This window comes from Rhinatrema bivittatum, chromosome 8, assembly GCF_901001135.1.
Source record: "Rhinatrema bivittatum chromosome 8, aRhiBiv1.1, whole genome shotgun sequence".
In the NCBI taxonomy this organism is placed as follows: domain Eukaryota; kingdom Metazoa; phylum Chordata; class Amphibia; order Gymnophiona; family Rhinatrematidae; genus Rhinatrema; species Rhinatrema bivittatum.
The window spans coordinates 213,377,665-213,403,127 of record NC_042622.1 but is presented as its reverse complement, the minus strand read 5'-3'; the positions used below and the strand labels follow the sequence as shown (position 1 = coordinate 213,403,127).

Here is a 25,463-nt window from a genome sequence, read left to right as displayed (position 1 = left end):
GGCAAATATTACAATAATGGAATGCTTTACCGTAAATAGAATGCACCAGGTTGCCCATGGTCTCCCGACACACCTTGCTGCTCGGGGGCTCCTGACGTAGCGTTAGGGTGCCCCTTGCTGCTTGGGGTCTCTGACCCAGCATTAGGGTGCCCCTTGCTGCTCGGGGTCTCCTGACCCAGCGTTATGGTGCCTGATGCTGCTCGGGGTCTCCTGACCCAGCGTTATGGTGCCCCATGCTGCTCGGGAGCCTCCTGACCCAGTGTTATGGTGCCCCAATCTGCTCGGGGTCTCCTGACCCAATGTTATATTGCCCCTTGCTGCTCGGGGGTCTCCTGACCCAATGTTATAGTGACAAAGTGAGACCACACCCTGGGAATGCCCACAGTGTTGCTTCTTTTCATCTTGGTTAATTTTGTGTGGGCAACAAGTTGCCCACACTATATTTATCTAGTAAGTAGGGGGAAATATTCAAATCTTGGGTTTTCTTCTGGCTAACTCCAAACGTTATTCAGACAAACTCTTTGAAAATCGACCCTAGGTTTTCTAACCCTGACAGTTGTTTTGCAGCGTGGGATCAGAAGATAGAGAGAGGCAGGGACAGCGGAAGCTGTGCACATCCCCACCCCCCCCCCCCCCCCCACCTCCACTCCCCCACAGCTATCAGTCCTGCCCCATTCCATACAGCCCCTCTCGGGAGAGGATGGGACTGCAGGAGCTATGAGTGTCCCCACAGTCATCACTCCTGCACCATTCTCTGCACAGTCTCCTGCTGGGAGAGGATGGGACTGCGGGAGCTCTGCTTCCACCCCCACATCCCAAACTCCTGCACGTTTCAGTACAGCACCTCCTGCTGGGAGAAGATGGTACTGCAGTATCTGTGAGTTCCCCATTAGCCATCTCTCCTGCTCCATTCTCTACTGAATCTTGCCGTCCAAAATTAGCTTAAATGAAGTGCTAATTGGAAGACTGCGTCCAAATAAAAAGAAAAAAAAATCACAGAATGACTTTGCGACGGATGGAAATGTTTCTGACCCTTCGTATTGAATTCCCTTAGTCCTCTGTTTTACTGCTGATCATCTCTGTGATAGTCATTGTACCTTTGCTGTGTCTCAGGTCTTCCAGCTGACACCTTGCAAGGCCACAGAGACCGTTTCCAGGAACAGTTCAAGAAGTAAGAGGGCAGGATGAATGGTCAGGCAAGGGAGCCGTGACTGAGTGAGAGGATGGATGGGCGTGCGATAGCATGGGGATGAAATATGGCTTGAAATACTTTGATTTGAGTGAAAACATTTATTTTAAATTAGTTTTCCTGGTGACATTTTGCCTTGAACCTTATAACCCTGAATTTCATTGGCTTAAAGCATATAGGGTAGAAAGTTACAAGACATGGAAGGAGAAAAGGTGAGCAAGAAAGAGTAGAAACAGGAGGAATAACGGAGTGTCAGTAAGAGAAGAAGGGCAGGGAAGACCAGGATGAAAAAAGCAAAGGAGGAGAAAAAGAGGATTGAATGTTGATTGTTGACAGATGACCTTTCTCCTTTCATAGCACATAAGAATATAAAGGCTGATGTTCAAAAAAAAAACCTGGAGTTCTAAATTTTGGCAGCTATTTTCAGCACATAATTTATGTGCCTAAATTCAGCTGAAAATAGGGGCCTAAAACAGAGACACCTATGTTAGGAACCCAATTTATTCACCTACAATTAGGAGCTTCGCCCACTGGGAATCAGCACTGAGCACCTAACTTGCTTCCCCTGAACTGATCCCCCACCCATGGCCCTGCCCTGTTTGTAGGTGCTCAGCGGGGGCAAATGTTCATTGGGGCAAATTTAGACACCTAGAGGTTCATATTCAAAGGGGTTTGTCCGGTAAGTTGTGACTCATGAGATGGAGTTACATTTAGGTCCTTATTCAAAACAGAATTTTTCCCCATTCTGTGCCCATGGAAACAATCTTTTTTTTTTAATAAGGCTCTTAGGATCTTACAGGGACGGGCCAAATGCAGTACCTAAGTAGATGGATTGGACTGGCCAATTTGGGGTTTCCGGCTGTATATGTATCCCCCGTATGGTAACGCACAGAGGCCAAATAGTTTGGTTCCTGCCAGGCCTGCATTGATGATATTTATTTATTTATTTATTTATTTATTTATTTATTTAACACTTTTATATACCGACCTTCATATGAAAATTCACATCAGATCGGTTTACATATAACAGGGTGATAACATTGATCAACCATTTAACAAGAAGCGGAAGTTACATATAACAAGGAGGTAGAACTTGGTGTGGCTAGGGTAGCCTAAGGTAAAGGACAGAGTATCTGAATACATTAAACAAATGCATATCTAGGATTGTATGACTAATGCTGCCTTTAACCAGTGCTTTTTTCCCTTTCCCTTGCTTGCCGCTTTCTTTCAGGTTAAAGGACTTCTTGTATCGCTCCAGTAATCTGCAGTATTTCAAACGGCTGATCCAGATCCCCCAGCTGCCTGAGGTGAGATGGAAGGGTGCATAGCAAAACCGAAGCTGTCCCTCGATGTGTGGTAAGGGGGCTCCAGCAATGGCATAGACCACAGGCCCAGTCGCAAGAAGAACTCAGAAACAGTCACATAATTAGAACATATGGAAATCTGTTTTCACAAAATGCTAATTAGGAAAGAAAAACAATGGCTGGGCATAGCAGGTATATTGGAGGAGCCTTCACGCCCAGTGGTAATTGTGGCCAGGTCCTCCCCAGCTCACTACAGGGCCAGAGACTGGAGGAGGGATGAAAGTACAGCAGAAGCAGGTTCAGTGGGGGGGGGGGGGTCACTGTTTTCTCCAAAGCCACTCTAGCTGTTAGTGCTCGTGGTGTAAATCCATATTTGAGGTATCAGGTTGATCATTTCACAGCTTATTATGACATTATTATAGAAACATAGAAATGACAGCAGAAGACGACCAAACGGCCCATCCAGTCTGCCCAGCAAGCCTTCGCACTCTTTTTGTTTTCTCCTCTCTCATACTTATCTGTTACTCTTGGCCCTTAGTAACCTTTTGGTTCTGTATCCCTTCCACCCTCGCCATAATGCAGAGAGCTGCATCTAAGTGGATATCTAGCTTAATTAGTTAGGGATAGTAACCGCTGCAATAAGCAAGCTACACCCATGCTTGCTTACCCAGTCTATGTAATTCAGTCCTTGTTGGTTATTGTCTGCATATAGATCCACTTTTCTACATTCCCCTCTGCCATTGAAGCAGAGAGCTATGCTGGATATGCGTGAAGTATCAGTCTTCCTCCCTTGCTGTTGACAAGGTTAAAGGCTCTTATGGGATTCTGCAGTAACATAAGATTGTTTAGTCCTAAAATTATTTATTCAGTGCAAAATAAATAGCAGGGTTTTATGACCCCCACCCCACAGTGGCTCCAGGTCTGCAATAGCTGTTCACTGGTGGCAAGATTGGACTGCAGGTCTTCAAGTGCTGAACATTTTGCTCTGTTCACCAAACTTGACTCCCGGGTTAGGTTCCACCTGCTTTTGCAGTGATGCAAGTGTGCACTGAATGAGAGCTCTCTAGTAATGAGCTAGGTTGGGTTAATGGCATCTGCCGATCTATATGTAACCCCAGTTTAGGGAGCATAAAATGTAACCAGGTTCTGGTGAAGGGATGTCCAAACCTTTTCACTGGCTACTGGATTCTTGGAAATGGTATAGTTGAGCAATTGTTGCATTGCACCCTGCTCAAGGTGAGTTCTTCAATGGACAAGGAAATATTCCCTTCTATGACTGACATGTTGGGTTTCTCTCTAATTTGTAAGGCAATTTACATCATTCACCTCAAATGAGCCATGGAAAGGATTTTAGTTCACATTCGACCGGTGGTTGCCAAATTTTATTCCAACATAAAAAATAGGGTTTCCTCAAAACAAATTATGCCATGGCTTTGACAGCAAAGTTCAAAGAGAGGTAGAGCATTGGTAGTAGTAAATAAATTTCCTTAGCACAAAGAGTTCATCTCCTGCTAAAATGAGCATGGTTCATTACAACAATTTCCTCTTAATTACCATTGTGAGAGGGCAATCAAAGATGAGATTTCCCATAGACTAGTTTCTCCTGGCAGTTGTCTCCATGATCTTCCCAGGGGATCTGTCAAGAAGCTAGGCCACAGGCCTATCACTGGATTATTGAAATCTCTCCATCCATAAAGTTGCATCACAGCTCCTTTTACATGCCTGCACATTCGCAAAACTTTCTTGAACAGCTCTGAAATCCTTGTGAATCAATAGAGCATACCATCTAACAGATTCACTCCCCCCTACTTGCATCATCTTATATATTCATGTATATACAGATGTGACATCATCATCTCTTAGGGGCACGTTCCCTAGTTTACCTTTGCAAGATGACACACAAAAATACTCAATGGTTAATGTAGGTAGAGCTGTGTATTATCCAGGCAGAGGTTAAGGATTGACCGTTTGGAACCAGGGTCTCAAATAATTGGCAGCCTGTAATTGTGTACCACAGCAGAAGTGCAGATTAAAAACTTGGTTGTTCAACAAAGCATATCAAACCACCCAAAGAGTCAACTAATCATCACCGCCCTCCATTACAACCTCATGATTAAATGAATATCAGCACAACCATGCTTTTCTAAAATAAGAATGAACTCGTTTTGATCTTAAGCATGAATTTGTTTACTACTAAGCCTAATAACATGTTATGTTTTTACACCCCTTGTTAACCCCTTTATCCCTATAACCTTATTTTGTAAACCGTTATGATGGCGTTATTTTGACGTTTCCGAATGACGGTATATAAAACTCGTTAAATAAAATAAATCTTAAAAAAGGTGCCACCACCAGCGGAGAGAAGTGGGGGGGCGGGCCAGCAAAGTGGCACCTTCCTTCGATCCACACCCCCCTGAGAAGTCTGCCATTGTCAATGGAGGTCAGCGCTGCAGCCAGTGGAGAGAAGCGGGGGGCGTGGGCCCAGCACCACCATTGTTGACGGAAAGGTCCTCCCTTCCGTCGTTCTCCGCCCTCTACCCTGTCCACTCCTGGTCAGCAGGAGGCATCGGTGCTCAGTGCTTCTTTCTTGCCGCTACCCCCTCCTTGCAGGCTTCCCTCTGTAGCTGGAACCGCGGGAGTTTCCTGGTCTTGGGAGGACCCATCGGTCCCGTGTGGCTCCCAATGCAAAGGGAAGCGCACGGAGGATGCAGCAGCTGCAAGTCAGAAGTGCTGTTCGGGCAGCTGCAGGCTAGAAGCAGTCACGCAAGAAAGGAGTGTGAGCTGTTGGGGGGGAGGGGAAGGGAAAACAAATGATTGTGCCAGTGGCCATAAGGGTTCAGAGGAAGTCAAGATGATTGTTTGGAAGGGTAGGGGGGATGGAGGAGAGATTATTGTGCCAGTAGGGAGGGGATAGAAGATTACTGCACCAAGGAGGAGATGGGTGAGAGGAGACTATTGTGCCAAAGGGATGAGAGAGAGAACATTACCCCAGGAGAGTGGGGGATAAGGAAGGCGATTGCAGACATGATGACTGGGGGAGTGGGTCGGAGAGAGAGGATGATTGTGCCAGTGGTGAGAGAGATTTTTGTGCTTGGAGGCAGGGAAGATGGTTGCACCAAGGCAGATGGGGGAGGAATGATCAGGGCTGGAAAACACTTGGGTGCCCCTGTCATTAAGGGGTAGATTTATAACATGCGCGCGCAGCTCCATGTGCGCCCGATTTTATAACATGCACGCACAAGCACGCGCATGTTATAAAATCCGGGGTAAGCGCGCACAATTGTGCACCTTGTGCACGCTGAGCCGTGCTGCCTTCCTCCGTTTCCTCCCCCCTAGCCTGACCTTCCCACCCCTTCCTCCGTTTCCTCCCCCCTAGCCTGACCTTCCCACCCCTTCCTCTAACCTTTCTCCACCCTAGCCCTACTCTAACCCCCCAAAAAAGTTTTATCCTACCTTTTGCGCCTGCCTCCGCCCCGGACCTCCCACCCATGCCCCGCCCCTTTTGTAAAGCCCTGGGACTTACACGCGTCGCCGGCCTTTTTAAAATAGGCCCAGTGAGCACAGGACAGGTTACGCGTGTAAATCCGGCCCTAAGTGTGCCGTAGGGATGGAGGAAGAGGAAGAAATGGTGCCTGGAGGGTGTGGAAGGGAAGGAGGAGGGAGTGCAAAATGCAAGAAACAGGAAGGAAACTGGAAGGAGGGAGGAGAGAAAGGGAAACATTAAAAGATTAAAAAGTAAACTTAAAAATTAAAATAAAGAGCCAAATAAATCCCCTGGACTAACCAAAGGAATAAAAAGCAAACAAACCCACCTCTGCCCCCACTCTCCCAAGAAAAATGTTAGTGTTTCCCCCAACAGAGTGAACCCATTAGTAGGTGTGCCGTGAAGTGACAAAGATGGGGAAGCACTGGTTTAGGGGAACGTCACAATTTTCTTCTCTCTGTAGAACCCTCCCAACTTCCTGCGTGCCTCGGCCTTGTCGGAACACATCAGCCCTGTGGTGGTTATTCCAGCTGAGGCCTCGTCGCCAGACAGCGAGCCCATAGTGGAGACAGATGACTTGGTAGACATGGACAGCACTTCACAACAGGTGAGCGAGGCTGTGGAGTGAAAGGTCAAAGTCAGTATGAAACAGAAACCTCCCAGCCACACTGCTGGTGATTTGCTGCTTCCAGCTGTGAATTCCCCTCAAGACCCTCCCCACACAGAGTACCATCACAGTTAATTAAACTTGCAGTACCAGTCCTGCACTGGTACTGCAAACTCGTAGCTGAAGGGTCAGCGTTCACATCCTGAGTCCATCAGGTCTAAGATGGCTCTAGAGGCAGCCCAGGGGTTTGCAGGCTTAGTTTTACATTTGTGGCCATTATTCAGGGCAGAATAGTTTGACCTCAGGATAAAGAGAAAGGGATCTGGCACTCTTCCCCTTTTCTCCCCACCCCTCCAATGAATGCGCTTAACCTGATTCAGACCTTTAAAACCTGACCTGCATTGGTCAGGAATTCGCAAGTCTGCCACAAGCAGGTCTGGTCTACATTCAGTCTCTGCAAATTAACTTTATTCTTAGATCTTATAAAGGCAAATGCATCTGATGAGCATGCAGTCCCCACCAACAGAGCACATACAGTGTCGAGAGGAGCTGTCCCCCATGTGGTGCGAGTCAGTCTCTCTAATTTATTTTGTGCGTTCAACAATTTGGGTCTTGCAGATGGTGAAGTGGACCCTGTTAGAAGCAATAGGGCAGGTTGCTGGTTCAGGGAGAGCATTGCCTATCCTCCTCATCATGAATCTGGTCCCCCTGTTTCATAATTAGTGCTGGCATACATAAACGTTTGGAGATAATGTGTGGTTATACATAAATGATTGGTCAATAAATCCCAAAAGTGATTTATTATTGTTATTTACAGAAACAAATAAATATAATTTGTATGGAACACAAATTATATTTATTGACCAGTCATTTATGGAACACATACAAATTATATTTATTTGTTTCTGTAAATAACAATAATAAATCACTTTTGGGATATATTGACCAGTCATTTATGTGTAACCACACATTACCTACATTGCATTTGCACTATATATCTGTGTTTACTCTGCCACTTTAGTATACATAAAGGTTTCAGACAAAATCACACCAGACAGAGACTTAACCAAACTTTATTTTCTGGATTTTCTAGCCAGCAACTATGTACATTTTAGAAGAGGATAAACAGTCTGTATTGAATTCTCAGAGTGGATTGGATACGCAGTCAGACAGTAACTTTAAAACGTGCATGTTAGTGCCCATATGCAGCAATTTTAAATCGTGAGCACAATTTCGCGCGTGTGATTTAAGACACCTACTGTGCGTATGTGTGCTTCTGATTTTAAGGGGTTACTCAAACAAACATACTTCACGATCTTCCTTAGGACTTTGTTGGCTTTAACCCACGCAAGTAAACAGATTTTAAAACATGCTTATGTGAAGGACATTCTCAGTTTTACCATTTAGTCCAGCAGTTTGCTTAGTCCATCTCGAGGTCATCCAGACTACTCTGGTTCTCCAGCCTGCATTCCTCCCAGTTGACCCAGACCTCTCACCCATTCGTTTTAGGCCTAAGCAGATATTTATGCAGACTTACACTTAACATGCACGGCTAACAGCCCCATCACATGCTGCGGCCACTGGATTTAAAATTCAGATTTATGCACGTAAATCCCGCCCTTGACATGCCCCCAACTCTGTCCCCTTTATTTTTTTTTACTTGCGAACGTGTATATACTTACGCACGTAATTTGCAGCTTTTAAAATACGCGTTTCTCACACGTGGCCCAGATACTCGTGGAAATGGACCTTTTAATATGAGCAACACTTTTAAAATTCACCCCTCAGAGTAAAACACAGAGGTAGATATTCAGACATAGCCAGCTAAGTAAGTTAGCTAGCTATTCAGCGGTACAGCCATGCTGCTTAATATAGCCAGATAAGTTTACAGTTAGCCAGTTACCTTAGGAGGCTAAATTTGAATAGCACAACTTACCCAGCTGAGTTAACCAGATCGATTTTAGCTGGATAAGAGAGTGACTATATCAAAACTTGCCTTTTAGACGGCCTTTTGAATATCTGCCTCACACTGTCTGGTACCCCTAAGGTCTGGAATGCCAGACTTCCAGTCCATACTTGAACAGAATTTGGATCTTTCAATCACAGAACCCCCTCTACCTCCTCCCTCTCCCTTTGGGGAACATGGAGCTCAAATCCCCAATTACCTCCTCACACCCAGTCCCAAGCACTGTCCTGGCAATGTGCAGGCTTCCCCAGTTTCCGCCACACTCCTTGGGCTCTCCTTGTTGCGGATCAGCCCTTCACCACCTCCTCCAGGGTTTTTTCCTCAAGGGAGGAATTTCCTGCTCTCCACTCCTTGGCCATGGGCCTGCTGGGTTCACTTCATATTGGATAGGTCCCCCGGGCCCCATTAGTCCATGAGCTGGACTCTACATCTTGGAGATCCCTCTCTTCCGAAACTCTAACCTAGAAAGGGCAATTCCCACTAGTTTAATCTATTTCCCCACCAATCGTGTCCTCCTGTTACTCTTAAGGGGACATCTTCATAGAAGCCCCTTTATTTATTTAAAATCTTTTATAGTCCGCTACTTCCACATATCTGTCCAGTGTGGATTACAGAAGAAGAGTCATAAAAATTGTAGAAATATAGCATAAAATAAAACAAACTCTGGGTAGGGAGGGGGGGGGTAGGGGGAAGTTTCATGGGACTAAAGTTTTGTAATGCATTATTGCGATTTCTGTTTCTCGTATGTTATATTACCCAAAAACTAATAAAAATCTAAGTTTAAAAAAAAAAAAAATAAAACAAACTCATAAAACAATATAACCTAAATTATATCCTTTTAGAACTTAAGACTGAGCTAAAAAGTACACTACCTTACCCATACGCCTCATCCAACTGCCTTAAAATATCCCAGAAACTACATCCCATGAATCCCATATCTTCAGAATGCCATCCAGAGAGCAATTAGCAGTTCCTTTTCATAACCGGACCAGTCCAGACTCCTGGGGTTTTGCCTCCCTTCCAGCAGATGGAGACAGAGAAAGTTTCACTGACACTGCCATATAACCTGGTGTGCCACCTGCAGTCCCTCAATATTTCTCGTGTCCAGCAGATGGTAGAGGTGCGAATCCTGCAGTCTGGAAGAAAAAACAGAGAAAAGAGAGATTTTAGAATTGGAAGATTCTTCCCAGGAGGTTGCTAGGCCCTAATGGGGCCTAGCAACCTCCTGGAACTGAGGTGAACAACCAGGGAGTTGGGGACCCTTGCCTGGCTCAGTCCTTTTGCCGCCAGGGGTGGACAGCTGGTGGTGCCAGTTCCTTCCCTCCCAGGAGAACTCTTGGTGTCCTGCAGCTCTTCTGCCGCACAGGGAAGTACCCTCTTTTTCATTCACTCTTCACTGATTAAAGTTTTTAGAAAAAAAAATAAAAAGTTTATTAAAAAAAAAAAAAAAAAAAAAGAGAGAGAGAGAAAGCAAGCCAGTTGAGCAGCGACAGACAGAGCGGCAGTATTACAGCAGCTGGAAAGGCTGCGGGAGTACCGGCCACATTTTGTTTTGGTGGTGGAGTTCTCGGACCGCAGGGCTCATCAGTCATGTGGTCAGGCCTAGTTGGCCAGCATGGCGCAGCTTCTCGGTTGGCTGACGGCATGCGGCAGTGTCTGCTGCTCATGTGGCGATGCACAAGCTTGACTCTTGCGCACCAGACTCTGCTCCCGATGCCTGTATGGTGGAGAGGGTGGATCGGATCCGAGGCAGGCGGAGATGGCATCAGAGTGGCAGGGCAAGCAGAAAATAGGCACAGGAGTGCCTCAGAAGGCCGCGAGTAAACTCCAATTGGGTGTGGGAACGGTGGCCATGTTTTCTTCAGCCGAAGGGGCTTCATTGCCTTTGAGGCGGGGTCTAAGGATCTTCTTCCTCCATTGTCTCCAGCAGTGCAGAGCACTGTGAACAGGAGGAAGCCTGATTCAGATGAAGAGGGGGACCTCTTCAGAAATGTGTCTGAGGATCCCTCAGTGTTTTCCTCTGAGTTTGTGCTGCTTATGCATAAGGCATACTTTGCAAAGAAAGCAGCTGGGAAGCAGGATCATGGATCCCTTGGACCGCATCCTGGTAAAAGACCTAGGAGTTCGAGGGATCAGATTCCTAGGTGGGCTCACAGGGTCCTCAGGATGATGGCACATCCTGGTAGTCCAGATGAAGGCTCTGAGGAATCGGAGGAAAGAGTTCCGCCGATAACTGCCTCTCCTGACTCTGCTGCTTCTGATACTAGCCCAGATGTGGCGGAGCCAGATGAGGGACTGGGCCAGGTGCCTGTTGCTGAAGGGGAAGACCCTAAAGTGGTGCATCGCTTCTGTAAGGAGGAGCTGTGTCCTACGATTCCCCATGTTCTTGAAGAGTTGGGGATCAAGTTCCCCAAGAGGAGTCTGATCAAGAAGGGGTGGACCCAGTTCTGGATGGCCTAAGGGGTCCAGCGAAAGCCTTTCCCTTTCACAAATCGGTGAAGACATTAGTGGACAGGGAGTGGGATACTCCAGAGACAGGCCTGAAGGTAGGCCGAGCGATGGCAAAATTGTACCTGTTGCCTGAAGACTTGCTTGAGCTTTTGGCACTCCCAAAAGTAGACACATCAGTGTGTCAACGGTCACTAAGAAGACTATCATTCCTGTGGCTGGTTCAATGGAATTAAAGGATATGCAGGACAGAAAATTGGAAATTCACCTCAAAAAGATTTTTTAAGTGTCTGCGTTAGGCATACGTACTACCGTTTGCAGTAGCTTTATGCAGAGGGCTAGCCTGCGCTGGGTGCAGCAATTTTAGGCTACGAGATCACTGTCTGCATCTGAGGCTAAATAGGTGGATTGTCTGGAGGTGGCAGTGGCTTATGTTGTGGATGCCTTGATGACCTCATCAGAACTTCAAGAATTATGATGTCGAAGGTCTTGGCCAGGCATTTCCTTTGGTTAAGAAACTGATCAGCGGATGTTTGGTCCAAGTCACGTTTAGGAGCATTGTCTTTCCAAGGAAAGCTACTATTTGGAGAAGACTTGGAAGAGCTCATAAAGGGGCAGATTTTCAGACCTATGCATGCCGGGCCTATTTTATAAAGGCCCGGTGATGAGCATAAAGCCCCAGGACGCGTCGAAGTCTCGTGGCTTCGAAAAAGGGGAGGGGGCAGGGCCAGAGGCCTCCGGCAGGCTGTCAGTGTGCGCAACTTGCGCCTGCCCAGAGGCAGGCACAAGAGGTAAGATAAAGGTCGAGGGAGGTTAGAATAGGGCTGGGGGTGGGAAGGATAGAGTAGGGGGAAGGGAAGTTCTGTCACAGCCCACTCCTAAATTGGAGTGGCCTGGGAGGGAATGGGTGAAGGCCATGGACGTTGGCGAGCGCAAGATGCACTAGTGTGCACCCCCTTGCGCGCAACGGTTGGTGCGTGCAAGGGGGGTGCGCGCGCACATTGATGCCCGCGCGTAGCTTTTAAAATTTACCCCAAAGTGTCTTGGAGAGACCAAAGGGCATATGTTGCCAGAGGATAATCCAAAAGGAAGCAAGGATTGTTTTGCAAGTCGTTCTCGTTTCTGGCCAAATAGAAGGTTTTCTCAGAGTAGGCCCCCGGCGAGAACCCAGAGACAAGAAGTCGGGATGCAGCAGTCCTAGAGCCAGTCCTTTCGAGGGTGCAGAAAATCAAATAGAGATAGCCTTGGCCAGGGATCTGGTGGAGCTAATTCCTCGCAATGAAGTGAGGCAGGTCCACTCTTCTGTTCCTCCTATTGGAAGGTGACTGACTCAGTTTTACGAGGAGTGGGCTAAAATCATGACACTCCAGTGGGTCCTAAGCATGATGAGATGGCTACATGTTAGAATTCTCTCGACCACTTCGAGACTTGTTCATAGTCTCCCCTGCATTCCATTCAGTAAAAGGAAGATGGTCCAAGAAACATGTATCGTTTACAGAGACTGTACCAAAAAAGAAAGGGTCCTTCTGTTTGATTTTGGATTTGAAAAAGATGAATGTGGCTCTCAAGGTTCCTCGTTTTGCATGGAAACCCTGCACTTGGTCATTGCAGTAGTGCACAAAGGAGAGTTTCTAGCTTCTCTAGAGTTGACCAAGGTATACCTGCACATAGCAATCTGCCAAGATCACCAATGATTCCTGAGATTCAGGATCCTCGGGAGGCATTTTCAGTTTTGTGCCCTTCCTTTAGGTTTGGCAACAGCTCCACATACGTTTACCAAGGTGATGGTGGTTGTGGCGGCAGCTATCAGAAAGAAAGGCATTCTGATTCACCCGTATCTGGACAACTGGCTCATTTGGGCGAAGTCGGAAGTCCTCTGTAGTCAAGTGGTGTCTCAAGTCCTGCAGCAGTTGAGGTCCCTAGGCTGGGTGGTGAATCTGGTGAAAAGTCATCTCACCCCATCTCAGGTTCTGGAGTTCTTAGGAGTGCGCTTTGATATCAGGTTGCATTCTCAAGCTGCAGAAGCAGGTTCGCAGGCTATTGAATGCTGCAGTGCCCAGGGTCTGGGACTATCTTCAGGTTCTAGGCTCTATGGCATCAATATTGGAGCTAGTTCCCTCAGGTGTTTGCACACATGTGACCTCTGCAAAAGTCTCTTCTTTCCTGGTGGGATCCTTTATCGGAACAGTTTCATCTTCTGCTGCCTCTTAAGGAGGATGCAAGGTCAAGGTCAAGTCTTCATGGTGGCTTGGTCGGGTCCACCTGAGTCGCGAAGTGGACTTGGATGTTCCAGACTGGGTGGTAGTTACCACCGATGCCAGTCTCTAGCTGGGGTGCAGTGTGCCAGTCTGTTGGCCCAGGGGCAATGATCCAAGGACGAGGTGTCCTGATCTATCAATTGATTGGAAATGAGGGTGGTGCATTTCATGTTGCTTGCCTTTCTGTTTCTATTACACGGCTGCCCAGTGCGCATCTTGTCAGACAATGCAACACCGTGGCTTATATCAATCGACAAGCGGGAACCGAGAGTCAGGAGATGGCCCAGGAAGCTCAGGAATTGTTTCTCTGGGCGGAACAGCATCTGGCATTGCTAGCAGGCCACAGCCAGAGTGGACAATGTTCAAGCAGATTTTCTCAGTTGCCAGAAGCTGGACCCCAGGGAATGGGAGTTATCTGAGGAGGCAATGGCTGTTCTAAGTCGCAGGTGGAGTATTCCCCACCTGAACTTGATGGCATCTCAACAGAATGCCAAGGCACCCCGCTTCTTCAATCGCAGAAGAGAGCACAGGGCAGAAGGTGTCAATGCCCTAGTTCTACCTTGGCCCCAACGATTTCTTCTTTACGTGTTCTCCCCGTGGCCCCTAATGGGCAAGGTGATATGGTGTATAGAAAATCAACCGAGAAAAGTAATCCTGGTGGCACCAGAGTGGCCATGGCGGACATGGTTTGTGGACCTGATCAATCTGGCGGTAGACGGACTATTGCAGCTCACTCATCTACCGAAGCTTTTTCTTCAGGGTCCAATATTTTCAGATCAGGTGGATCGCTTTTGTCTCATGGCTTGGCTTTTGAGAGAAAGCATTTGAGGGGGAAAGGATATTCGGAGGATGTCATTTCCACCTTGTTGTAGGTTAGAAAGCCCTCCACTTCCTTATCCTATGTGAGGATCTGGGGAGTCTTTGAGGCCTGGTGTACAGATCAGGGAGTAAGTCCTACTCAGGCCTCAGTAGCACACATCTTAACCTTTTTGCAGAAAGGGTTGGTGAAAGGGTTGGCTTTTAACTCTCTCAAGGTACAGGTGGTGGCCTTGGGCTGACTTCGTGGCAAGGTACTTTGGATAATTTTGGCCGCTTATCCAGATGTGGTTCGTTTTCTTCGGGAGAGAGCCCTTTTGAAGATCTCAGATTACGAGATCTCATTGCATACGGTGCCCTCTTTTCTCCCTAAGGTTGTGTCAGCGTTCCATTTCAGTCAAGACAGTAGATCTTCTGGCTTTCCCAAATTGGGACGCGTCAACACTGCATGCAAGGGATCTGCGATGTTTGGATGTAAAGCGAGCTTTTTTGCATTACCTCAAGGTTACCAGTAGCTTCCGGATGTCTGACCATCTCTTTGTGCTATGGAGTAGGCCTAAGAAGGGGCAGAAAGCTTCAAAATCCACAATTACATGGTGGTTGCAGGAGGTCTATATCTTATTTATAAGCGGCATCCTGTTCTGGTGGGATTGAGAGCTCATTCTGTTCAGTCGCAGGCGACTTCTTGGACTGAGTGCCAGCAGGTGTCGCCACAGGAGATTTGTTGGGCGGCCACTTAGAAGTCATTGCATGCTTTCACCAGGCATTATTGTTTGACGTCCAGGCTCCAGAGGCCATGGGATTTGGTGAGTGCTCTTGGAGCGGGACTCTCGCCATCCCACCTTAATTAGGGAAGCTTGGGTACATCCCAGGAGTCTGGACTGATCTGGATATGAACAGGAAAGGAAATTTGGTACTCACCTGTTAATTTTAATTCCTGGAGTAACACAGATCAGTCCAGAGTCCCACCCTAGTTGAGAAGGAGAGTCCGCTCGTACTCCTTTTGCATATATGCTGCAGGATTGCTCAGGATTTCAGGATTGTTCGCCTGTTTTGTGGTTGAAAAGAGAAGATTTTTCCATTGCAGGGTTCTGCCTTTTCTCCTGCTCATTGTGGGAGGTTGTTCTATTTCATTAGAGTTTTTATGGTATGAACCTTGGCTTGGGTACAGGTCAATACTCAGGGACTGCAGGTGGCACGCCAGGTTATATGGCAGTGTCAGTGAAACGTTCTCTGTCTCCATCTGCTGGAAGGGAGGCAAAACCAGGACTGATCTGTGGTTACTCCAGGAATGAAAATTAGCAGGTAAGAACAAATTTTCCTGTACTACAGGTTCAAACACTCAAACATTTTTCCATAATATTTCAAAAACTGACAAATCTGGGGTGTACCCCTCCCAAAATATCTTGTACTACTAAGGGAGAATGGGGTACAGTCCAGAGTCTGCCCACAAATATTTATTGCAGCTGTCCTGAAAATTGTATGTTAGGTTTGCTGTACACTGCATTGGGTCTGGTCCTGCGATATAGAAGCAATCAATGAAAAATGAAATGATGGTCAGCGCTGTCAGCAGCCCTCACTGAGAACCCCTGTATCTAGTTCCAATTTCAGTAGGAAAGGCAGCACTTACACGTCCATAGATGCAATGGGCCAAAAGCCGAACTGGATCAGCCTCTCGGGGCTGACCTGGGTCAAGTGTCTGCGTTCCGGCTCACGCCTGCTCATTCTCAAAGGGTGCATCTGTGTCTGCTTGCACTTGCCCAGCACACAGCATCACGATAATCTCTGACTTTCTGTTTCATTCTCCAGAGTTTATTTGACAATAAGTTTGATGATATTTTTGGCGCTTCGTTCGGGAGCACTCCCTTCAACTTCAACAGCCAAAATGGGAGGAACAAGGATGACAAGTAAGTAACAGGAGAGAGAAGCGGAAAGTCTCTTCATCCATCCCACAGAAATCTTGGATCCCCCTTGTCAATATTGCTCCTGCCTTATCCTACGTGTGCTTTATGGTAATGACTTTGCAAATGCTATAAAGCAGAGGGAAAGTCTGCAGGTATGGAAGGAACTGCAGTGCCGGCCAGGGAGTTTACCTGTGAAAATCCACACGCAAGCTCATGGATACGAAGCACCTGCAGGCCCAGGATGGTCAGAGGGTCTAAAGATGGTGCTGGGCTCTGTGAGCCACCACTGGTGTGGCATGGTGCATTGCCTCTTCCCACCATGCTCCAGATGGGTGCTCAACTTGCCTGCCTCTACTGATCCCTGAAAGCAGTATAGGGATTTTAAAACTTGATCCCATAGCTAGGGGTTTTTTTTTCCCCATATGTGCATTGTTTACATTAAAGGTAATCTGCCGTTTAGATGCTCAGTTCCCCTATCTTGCAATTCCTCACATTTGGCTTATGTTTTAACTGCTTTGAATAATCTTGTGTCATCTGCAGATTTGATCCGATCACCTTGCTTATTGCTCCTTTTTCTAGATCATTAATATATAAGTTGAAAAGCCCACTGGTCCGAGGACAGATCCCTGGGGCACTCCCCTGTTCACTTTTTTGACCATTTTGTACTACTCTTTGTGTTGTACTTTTTTAACCTGCTACCAATCCACAACAGGACATTGCCTCCTATCCCATGACTTTTTCATTTCCACATTTTCATGGACCAGTTCCTTTTTCGGGGGGGTTAGGCCAGGAAAGGTTGGGAAAAGTACCTGCAGTTAAAGCAGATTCAAATCTTTGCAGGGGGGAGGGGAACTTTCGTTGGGCAGCTTTCAAAGGGAACGCATGTTTGTCCTTTCCCCGTGAGAACTGATGCAAAAGCCACAGGTAAAAGTACCCACGGGGCTGTCCACCTGCCTGCATAGCACCTCCAAGGCACAGATCAAGGTCCAGGTATGTTCTTAGAGCATCAGCCTCTCTGTTCCCAAAAATCCCGTAGTCCCCACTATGACCATGGAATTTTGGGGGAAACGGGAGGCAGTTTTGGTTTGTAATTCAAGAAGAGTAAAATAGTGGCTTGCACCCCACCTGCTTGCGAATTGCCCCGTGTGTGCTGTTACTGTTGGCAGCTTGCTACTGAGGTCTGCATGGTGAAGAAGTAAACTGGGAGATCACCAGTCAGTCTCAGTCGTGAGACATTTCCCAGCATGCCACAGGAAGCTGCTTTTGTTTCCCACCAATGGTTGACTTTTAAACTTCTTCCTAGAAGTGCCACAAGGACCCTCTCTCAATGAAAGACTGAAGGCAAGAACTGCCATCCAGCTAAAGAAGTCTCTGCTTTCTGTCTTTCTCAGACTTTCTGTCCATCTCTGTCTCTTTCTTCCATCTTCTTTCTTTGACTGTCTCTCTGTGTTTGACTTTTGTGTCTCTTACCCTTGGTCTATCTGGCTTGTACCTCCCTGCTCTTCCTATCTATGTCTTGCGCCCACAGCTCACCATTCCTCTGTAACTCTCTCCTTCTCTCTGGCTCTCTCGCAGGGATAGGCTGGTTGAGCAGCTGTACAGAGAGATTAGTGCTCTGAAGGAGGAGCTGGAGAACTTCAAGGCTGAGGTGAGTACATCCCCCATCTATTTCAGAGGTAGAATTTACCAAGTCAGAGTTTGTACTTTTGTCTTAGTATCACCATGTCAACAAGTGCCCTCTACACTGGAAATTGTGTCCTCATACCACTTAAGAACATTTCCTGTTACATCAGTTCATGAGTGTAGCCAATCTTTGACGTTAGACGGTTTGTCAGACATTTCAACTGCTACAGGATGTGTGCTCAGTGAGCTTTGAGGGAAGTAGTAAAGGCTTGCAGAGGAGGATATATTTACTCTTTCAGATAATAGGACTGGGGGCACTCCATGAAGTTAGGAAGTAGCACATTTAAAACAAATTGGAGAACATTCTTTTTCACTCATTGCACAATTAAGCTTTGAAATTTGTTGCCAGAGGATGTGGTTAAGACAGTTCGTGTAGCTGGGTTTTAAAAAGGTTTGTTTAAGTTCTTAGAGGAGAAATCCATTAACTGCTATTAATCGTTGACTTAGGGAATAGCAACGGTTATTGTCATTAGTAGCATGGGATCTACTTAATGTTTGGGTACTTGCCAGGTACTTGTAACCTGGATTGGGCACTGTTGGAAATAGGATGCTGGGCTTGATGGACCCTCTGTTTGACCCAGTATGGCAACTTCTTATGTTCTTATGTGGTCTCCAAAGACCATACAGTAGAGCCAGAATTTTTAATTTCACAAATGAAAGTGACCACCTGCACCTGGCCCCTGAAACCATCCCAAAAGCCAGACAGAGGAGGCTCAGTGGTATCATTGTGGTGGTTGGAGCTGGCAGAAGTTTATTCTGTTTCTTTATTTTGAATGAATGTAGCATTTGGCCTGTATCGACAGTGCCATTGACCTGAGTCTTCCGTTTACCTACAGAACTGATACAGCACAGACCATGTTGGTGCAAGCCACGCCCACACATTCTTCACCTCCTCAGAACAGGTCCAGCACACACACACACACACACACACACACACACACATTGCCCCACAACAGAACAGGTATAATATGGGACAGCAGTGATGCAATTTCCATCATATACATCATCACACTAGAGAATGAGAACAGCCCAGGAAACAGCCATGCAAGCCTCGCACAGAGACACTCAATCTTGCTCTGGAAAGACCCCTCTCTAGGAGTGAGTGGTTAGTTTGGTCCCAGTGCCTGTGCAAATTTTCAGCCCGTCTGTTCGGATTGCCTGTAATGGTGCCAAATTGTGCTGATGGTTTTTTATTGGCCTGTGTACAGGACAGAGACCACCAGCAACTTTCACATAGGTTGCCCAACAGTTCTCAGATAGTCATGACTTTAGCCACATAACTTGGATTTGAACCAGTGACCTAGATGTGAAAGATTCTGTAACCTGTGCCAAATTCCTGAAGCTCACAGAGTGCTCCCATCTGCGTCTCGGTCTGAGATATGAAGGAGAGACACGGAGAGGCTGGGACTCTCAGATTTGCACTTAAAATCTCTCCTGTCTTTCCCATTTAGCCTATATTACAGATGTGTTTAGATAAAGCTAGCCAATGCTTGCAGTGCCTTGTATCCTTGTGGTTTCAGAGCCGCCGGGCTGTGGTGCAGCTGAAGGGACGCATCAGTGAGCTGGAGGCAGAGCTGGCAGAGCAGCAGCACCTGAAGCAGCAAGCCCTGGATGAGAATGAGTTCTTGCGCACAGAGCTGGATGAGCTCAAGAAGAGGCGGGAGGACACGGAGAAAGCCCAGAGGAGTCTCTCGGAGATTGAGAGTAAGGGCAAGGCCACTTAATTCCCCTCTGCAGGAAGCCCTGGGACATCCCAGCACCACACAGCAAGCACTGAATGGGGGGGGGGGGGTAGTTCCAGAGGAGCGCAGTATCAGAGCCCTGGTATTGGAGGAATTCACAGCGTCTGCAGTCTGAACGTCTCCCAACAGGAGTCGCTGTAGGGAATGGTGCAGGCGCATAGGTTGCGGTGGGAGCAGCTGCGGGCATGCAGATTTTTGGGCTAGTGCCTCCAAATGGGTTTGTTTTGCAGACACCATGTCAGAAATGAACCTCACTTATAAATCATGCTACGCTGGATGCACTCTCAGTCTCTCAAGTTTACTGCTTGCTTTTGGCTGTATAGTCGCTGTGGGGATCATTGTAGAAACGTCGGCTGTAATCTTTTTGTATAGAATAGTGTAAGAGAACTAGCTATGAATAATGGAAGGGCACTGATTGCAGAAATGCTGTAGGGAATGATTAAAGAGCATGGATTGTAAAGTATCTGTAGAAAATATTGAAGGTTTGTTGGTTGTGGGGTTGTTGGAGGTCAGTTTTAAAAAAAAATGCTTAATTTAGATTGTAAACATAAATAAAATAATTTCCTGGCGTGTAGCCAGATGGACTCAGGACCAGTGGGTTATGTGCTCTTCTGCTTGCAGATGGGAGACAGAGTCAGATTTCAAAGCTGACGTCACCCTAGATATACCCCTGCAGTGACCTCAGCTCTTCAGTATCTCTCAGTCTCCTAGCAGATACGGACACTATCCCACACACTACAGTGTTAGGAAAATTACAGCAAGAAGACAAAATTACCTTAAAGAAGATCGAGCCCCACTCTCCTGCGGTGATACCATTTTTGGCGCCGGCCATCCAGTGCTCTCTCCATGTGACAGGGGCCGGCCAATGGCATGGATACCCTGTCACATGGTAAGGGCAAAAGGCCATCGGCGCCATTTTGATTAGTGGGAGATCGCTCCCTGGACCCCCACTGGACCACCAGGTACCTTTCAAATGTTTTTGGGGGGGTTGGGAGGGTGGGGGAAGCTAAGGGATTAGTTTTAAAGGGTTGGGGGTGGGTTTTTTGTTTATTGGCTCGGGCGCAGCCGATAAACAAAACTGCGATCGGGCTGGACAAAAAAAAAACCACGATGTGAATCGGAACCGGAATCCGAACCGATTCCGGTTCCAATTCACATCTCTACAAATTTATGATGTCACCCTGCCACTCCCACACCAAGAGACTGGCAGTGGAAGCCACTCTGACAAAACGACTCAGTCTGAAGGCAATAATTCCCGTTCCTACGCCCCAACAAAATACAGGCTGCTATTCCATCTATTTTATCATTCCTAAGAAGGAAGAATCATTCCGACCCATCTTGGATCTCAAGAACGTCAACCGTCATCTGCGGATACTACACTTCCGCATGGAGACTCTTCGCTCTGTAATAATGGCGGTACAACCAGGAGACTTTCTAACCTCCCTGGATCTCTCCGAAGCCTACCTTCACATTCCAGTCCATCAAGATCACCAGCGTTTTCTACGCTTTGCGATACTGGGTCACCATTACCAGTTCTGAGCGCTACCTTTCGGCCTAGCTTTCCAATGCACCTTTGAAGACTCAGGCCGACAGGCGGTCGCCGGCATCACCTCCTACATCTTCGCTAGGGATCACGCTCACTCTCCAAATACACTGTGGAGTTCCGAACCCTGGAAACAGAGTTGGGATGGCAGGAGGACTGCCTGCGGGCACTCTATCTAGAGGGGTTGTCTCCTATCTTGAAAGATGAGCTGGCCGCCTGTGAAATCCCTACATCTTTGGAGGAACTGATATCCTTGGTTGGGCGGATTGACCATCGTCTCAGAGAACGGTACTGGGAAGTAAAGGCTCTCCGACCTCCCGCCCTACGACCACCCCGGTCTACGAGCCCCAAGTTGAAGGCTCTACCTGCAACATCTCAACCGCCAGTAAAACCCATGCAGATAAACCACTGTCGCCTTAATCCCGAGGAACATCTCTGAAGAAGAAAGTCTGGTCTCTGCCTCTACTGTGGGGGTTCCAGCCATCTACTTCAGACTTGCCTGGTGCACCCAGGAAACTCCAGAGCCTGAGCCCGGTGGGGGTCCCAAGCTTGGGCACCACAGTTTCTGGCCCTCAACTGCTGCTGCCTGTATCCCTCCTAAGGGAAGCACATTCCTTTGCCACCACTGCCCTCGTAGATACTGTCCCTGTCTGTACCAGTACTAACTTCTACAACCCTTCCTTGGTTACCCACTCCTTACTTAAAATACCAAGATGTTTTCTCTAAGCAGAAGGCTGATATTCTACCACCACTCCAGAAGTTCAATTGCCCCATTGAACTCTTGCCTGGTTCCACACCACCTAAGGGCAGAACCTATCCCTTGTAACTTCCAGAGACTCAAGCAATGATAAATACATACATCAAAGAAAACCTAGTCAAAGGGTTCATAAGACCGTCCATCTCTCCGGCAGGTGCGAGATTCTTTTTCGTAAAGAAGAAAGACGGAAGTCTCAGACCCTGTATTGATTACAGGAGTCTGAACGCCATTACCCCGAAGGATCGTTATCCACTCCCGCTCATGAGTGAGCTCTTTGATCGGCTGCAAGGGGCTCAAATCTTCACGAAGTTGGACCTACGTGGAGCCTACAATTTAATCCGAATCCAGCCGGAAGACATCTGGAAGACCGCATTTAATACGCAGGATGGATACTACGAGTACGTAGTTATGCCCTTCGGGCTATGCAATGCCCTCGCCATCTTTCAACGACTAATGAAGGAGATCTTTTGGGACCTCTTGTACTCATTCGTCGTAGTGTACCTGGATGACATACTAATATTCTCCAAAGATCTGGAGTCTCATCGTTCCCACGTCCAGACTGTTCTCCAACGACTCAGAGGCCACAACCTCTACGCCAAACTAGAGAAATGCCTTTTTGAGTAATCCAGCCTTCCATTTCTGAGGTAAATTATCTCGTCAAGGGTTCACCATGGACCCAGAGAAGCTCAAAAGTATCTGTGATTGGCCCCAGCCGGTAGGATTGCGAGCTCTGCAAAGATTCCTAGGATTCACAAATTATTATCGTCACTTTATAGCAGACTACTCCACGCTGGCTGCTCCACTCAACGCCATGATGAAAAAGGGAACTGACCTTCGGGTCTGGAGTCCCAAGGCACAATCTGAGTTCCAAGCTTTGAAGGAAGCCTTCCGTACTGGGCCATGTCTCCGTCACCTGGATCCTAGCCGCCCTTTTATTGTTGAAGTTGACGCATCCGCCATTGGGGCTGGGGTGGTCCTGAGCCAGTACTCTACCAACAGAGCTCTCATTCCATGCTCATTTTATTCCCACAAATTCTCGCCTACTGAACGAAATTATACGATCGGGGATCGTGAACTTCTGGCTGTGAAGCTCGCCCTCCAGGAATGGCATCCCTGGCTCGAAGTGCAGTTAGTATAGCTGTGTTTAAAAAAGGATTGGATAAGTTCTTGGAGGAGAAGTCCATTACCTGCTATTAATTAAGTTGACTTAGATAATAACCACTGCTATTACAAGCAACGGTAACATGGAATAGACTTAGTTTTTGGGTACTTGCCAGGTTCTTATGGCCTGGATTGGCCACTGTTGGAAACAGGATGCTGAGCTTGATGGACCTTTGGTCTGACCCAGTATGGCATGTTCTTATGTAACACAGGTTCACTATTTTTACTGACTATAAGAATCTAGAACACTTGAAGAAACCCCAGCTATTCAACCCAAGACAAGCTCGCTAGGCCCTCTTCTTTGCATGCTTTAACTTCGAGCTTCTATATTGCCCAGCAGCAAAGAACCTCTGCACAGATGCACTCTCGCGTTCTTTAGAACCAGAGGATACTCCAGAGAACCCAGCACATATTATTGATCCAGTTTGCATCTCCATGGCAGTCATGACCACGGTACCAGCCGGTAAGACAGTCATGCCCCATCGCCTTAGAGAGCGTGTACTTCATTGGGCTCACGACTCCAAACTTGCTGGCCATCCCGGCCGAGCCCGAACGCTCGACATGCTCCGTCAACAGTACTGGTAGCCTAGCATGGTCAAAGACTCCAGAGACTATGTGGACTCCTGCGCCATTTGCCCTCATCAAAAGCCCCTCACTGGGCGTCCTTGGGGGCTTCTCCAACCACTCTCTGCACCCACTGAACCTTGGGCCAGTATATCTATGGACTTCATCGTAGAGTTGCCTCCTTCCAAGGGGCATATGGTAATTTGGGTCATAATAGACCGTTTTTCAAAAATGGCACACTTTGTCCCCTTACCGGGGCTCCCATCAGCTCTGGAATTGGCTCGCCTTTTCTTAACCCACGTCTTTCGCCTCCATGGACTTCCACAGGAGATAGTCTCTGATCGTGGCCCGCAGTTCGCCGTAAAATACTGGAGGTCTCTCTTAAAAAGTTTAATATATCTTTGAATCTGATTTCAGCATACCATCCCCAGGCTAACGGCCAGGCCGAGAGGACCAATCTGTCTCTTAAAGCATTGCTTCGTTCATATGTCAACAATCAAGAGGACAATTGGGCCGACCTCCTCCCATGGGCAGAACTATCCCACAACACCCACGTCGCCTCTACTACTGAAGTCTCACCATTCTCAGTGGTCTTTGGTCGCCAACCTTGTCTACCTCTACCTATTCCACTCAGCGTGCCTTCACCAGCAGCCCAGTCCACAGCCCAGACCATTTGCTGTCTGTGGGTCCAAGTGAAGCAATGCCTCTGTCAAGCGGCCGACCAAGCCAAACGTGTAACAGATGCTCATCGCCGTGCCACACCAGTATTCCTGACTGGGCAATGAGTCTGGCTCAGCACCAGACATATTCGTCTCCGGTTGCCTTCTCAACGGCTGGCTCCCAAATACGTGGGACCATTTCCCATCATAAGGCGGGTAGGAGCGGTAACATACCAATTGAAGTTACCAGCGAACCTGGGAATCCATAACAGGTTCCATGTATCTCTGCTCAAGCCTTTAGAACTGTCATGGCCCTCTCGAAGACCTCCACCACCGACACAACTCTCAACAGAGCCTGAAAATACACTCCCAAGTACGAGAGGTTCTGGACGTCAGACACCGTAGAGGCCACTGGGAGTACTTTCTGTTGTGGGAGGGCTTCAGCCCAGAAGAAAATTCATTGGAGCCTTCTCACCACATCCTTGACAAAAACCTCCTCCAGGAGTTCCATCGCCACCATCCTGACAAGCCCAAACCGGTAAGGGGGAGGCCTAGAAGGGGTGTACTGTTGTGCGTCCCGGCCGTGTTGGTGCCGCGACCGGACCAGCTCACCTCGCACTCCCTTCCACCAGCTCCGGCTCCTCATCTCTGGCTACCACAGCCAGCTCCCTCCATCCGTGGCGCTCCCAGGCTTCCCCAGGCCTATTGGGGCCTTCCGACTCTCAGCGCTCCTCATGCCGGGGCTAGGCGTTCTCCACAGCGTCTGCTCTGCCCCTAGGCGTGTGCGCGCGGACCGCACATCCCTTTAAAAGGCTCAGCGTGGGAACCTGGTCCACGGAGCCCGATGATGACGTCACATAGTTCCTGTATATAAGGCGAGGTCCCGTCCCCAGAACCTTGCCTTGGCAATCGGGTCGACACTTCGGTGAAGCTAGTTTGTTGTTCCTTGTTCCTGTGTTCTCTTGCTCCCTCAATCCAGTCTTATTCCAGTGCTCCTGTGTTCCTGTGGTCCTCCTTGTGTTCTAGTGCCTCTCCTGATCCCTGCTCTTCGTTCCTCCTCCTGTCGTACCTTCTCGGACTGATACACGGTATTGACCTTTGCCTGCCTTCTGACTACGTTTGACTGCTGCCTGGAACAGACCACTGCCTGCCTTCTGACCACGCTTGACCGCCGCCTGGAACTGACCTTTGCTTCTTGACCACGTATGGACTGATCTTGGAATTGACCCTTGCTTTGGCTGACCACCCTCGGACGGATACCCTGGCTCTGACCCTTGCGCTACATTCAGCTACTCTGCTTCCATGACCACCAGACCGGCCTGCTCTGATACTACCTGCGGCCTCTCCGTGATCAGACCTATAGGCGCTGCCTATCTCA

The 25,463-nt window shown here is 47.8% G+C and overlaps 1 protein-coding gene across 2 annotated transcripts in view; it reads left to right on the top strand.

Moving 5' to 3' along the window:
- The window catches only part of HIP1 (huntingtin interacting protein 1), a 183,776-nt gene that overhangs the window by 68,557 nt on the left and 89,756 nt on the right, over nucleotides 1-25,463 (top strand). For both annotated transcript variants that reach the window (XM_029613057.1, XM_029613058.1), the window contains 6 exons: nucleotides 1,114-1,171; nucleotides 2,421-2,496; nucleotides 6,441-6,584; nucleotides 15,882-15,979; nucleotides 17,552-17,624; nucleotides 19,180-19,363. In XM_029613057.1, the coding sequence (XP_029468917.1) occupies nucleotides 1,114-1,171; nucleotides 2,421-2,496; nucleotides 6,441-6,584; nucleotides 15,882-15,979; nucleotides 17,552-17,624; nucleotides 19,180-19,363 (633 nt within the window). The remainder of the gene's footprint in view (nucleotides 1-1,113; nucleotides 1,172-2,420; nucleotides 2,497-6,440; nucleotides 6,585-15,881; nucleotides 15,980-17,551; nucleotides 17,625-19,179; nucleotides 19,364-25,463) is intronic.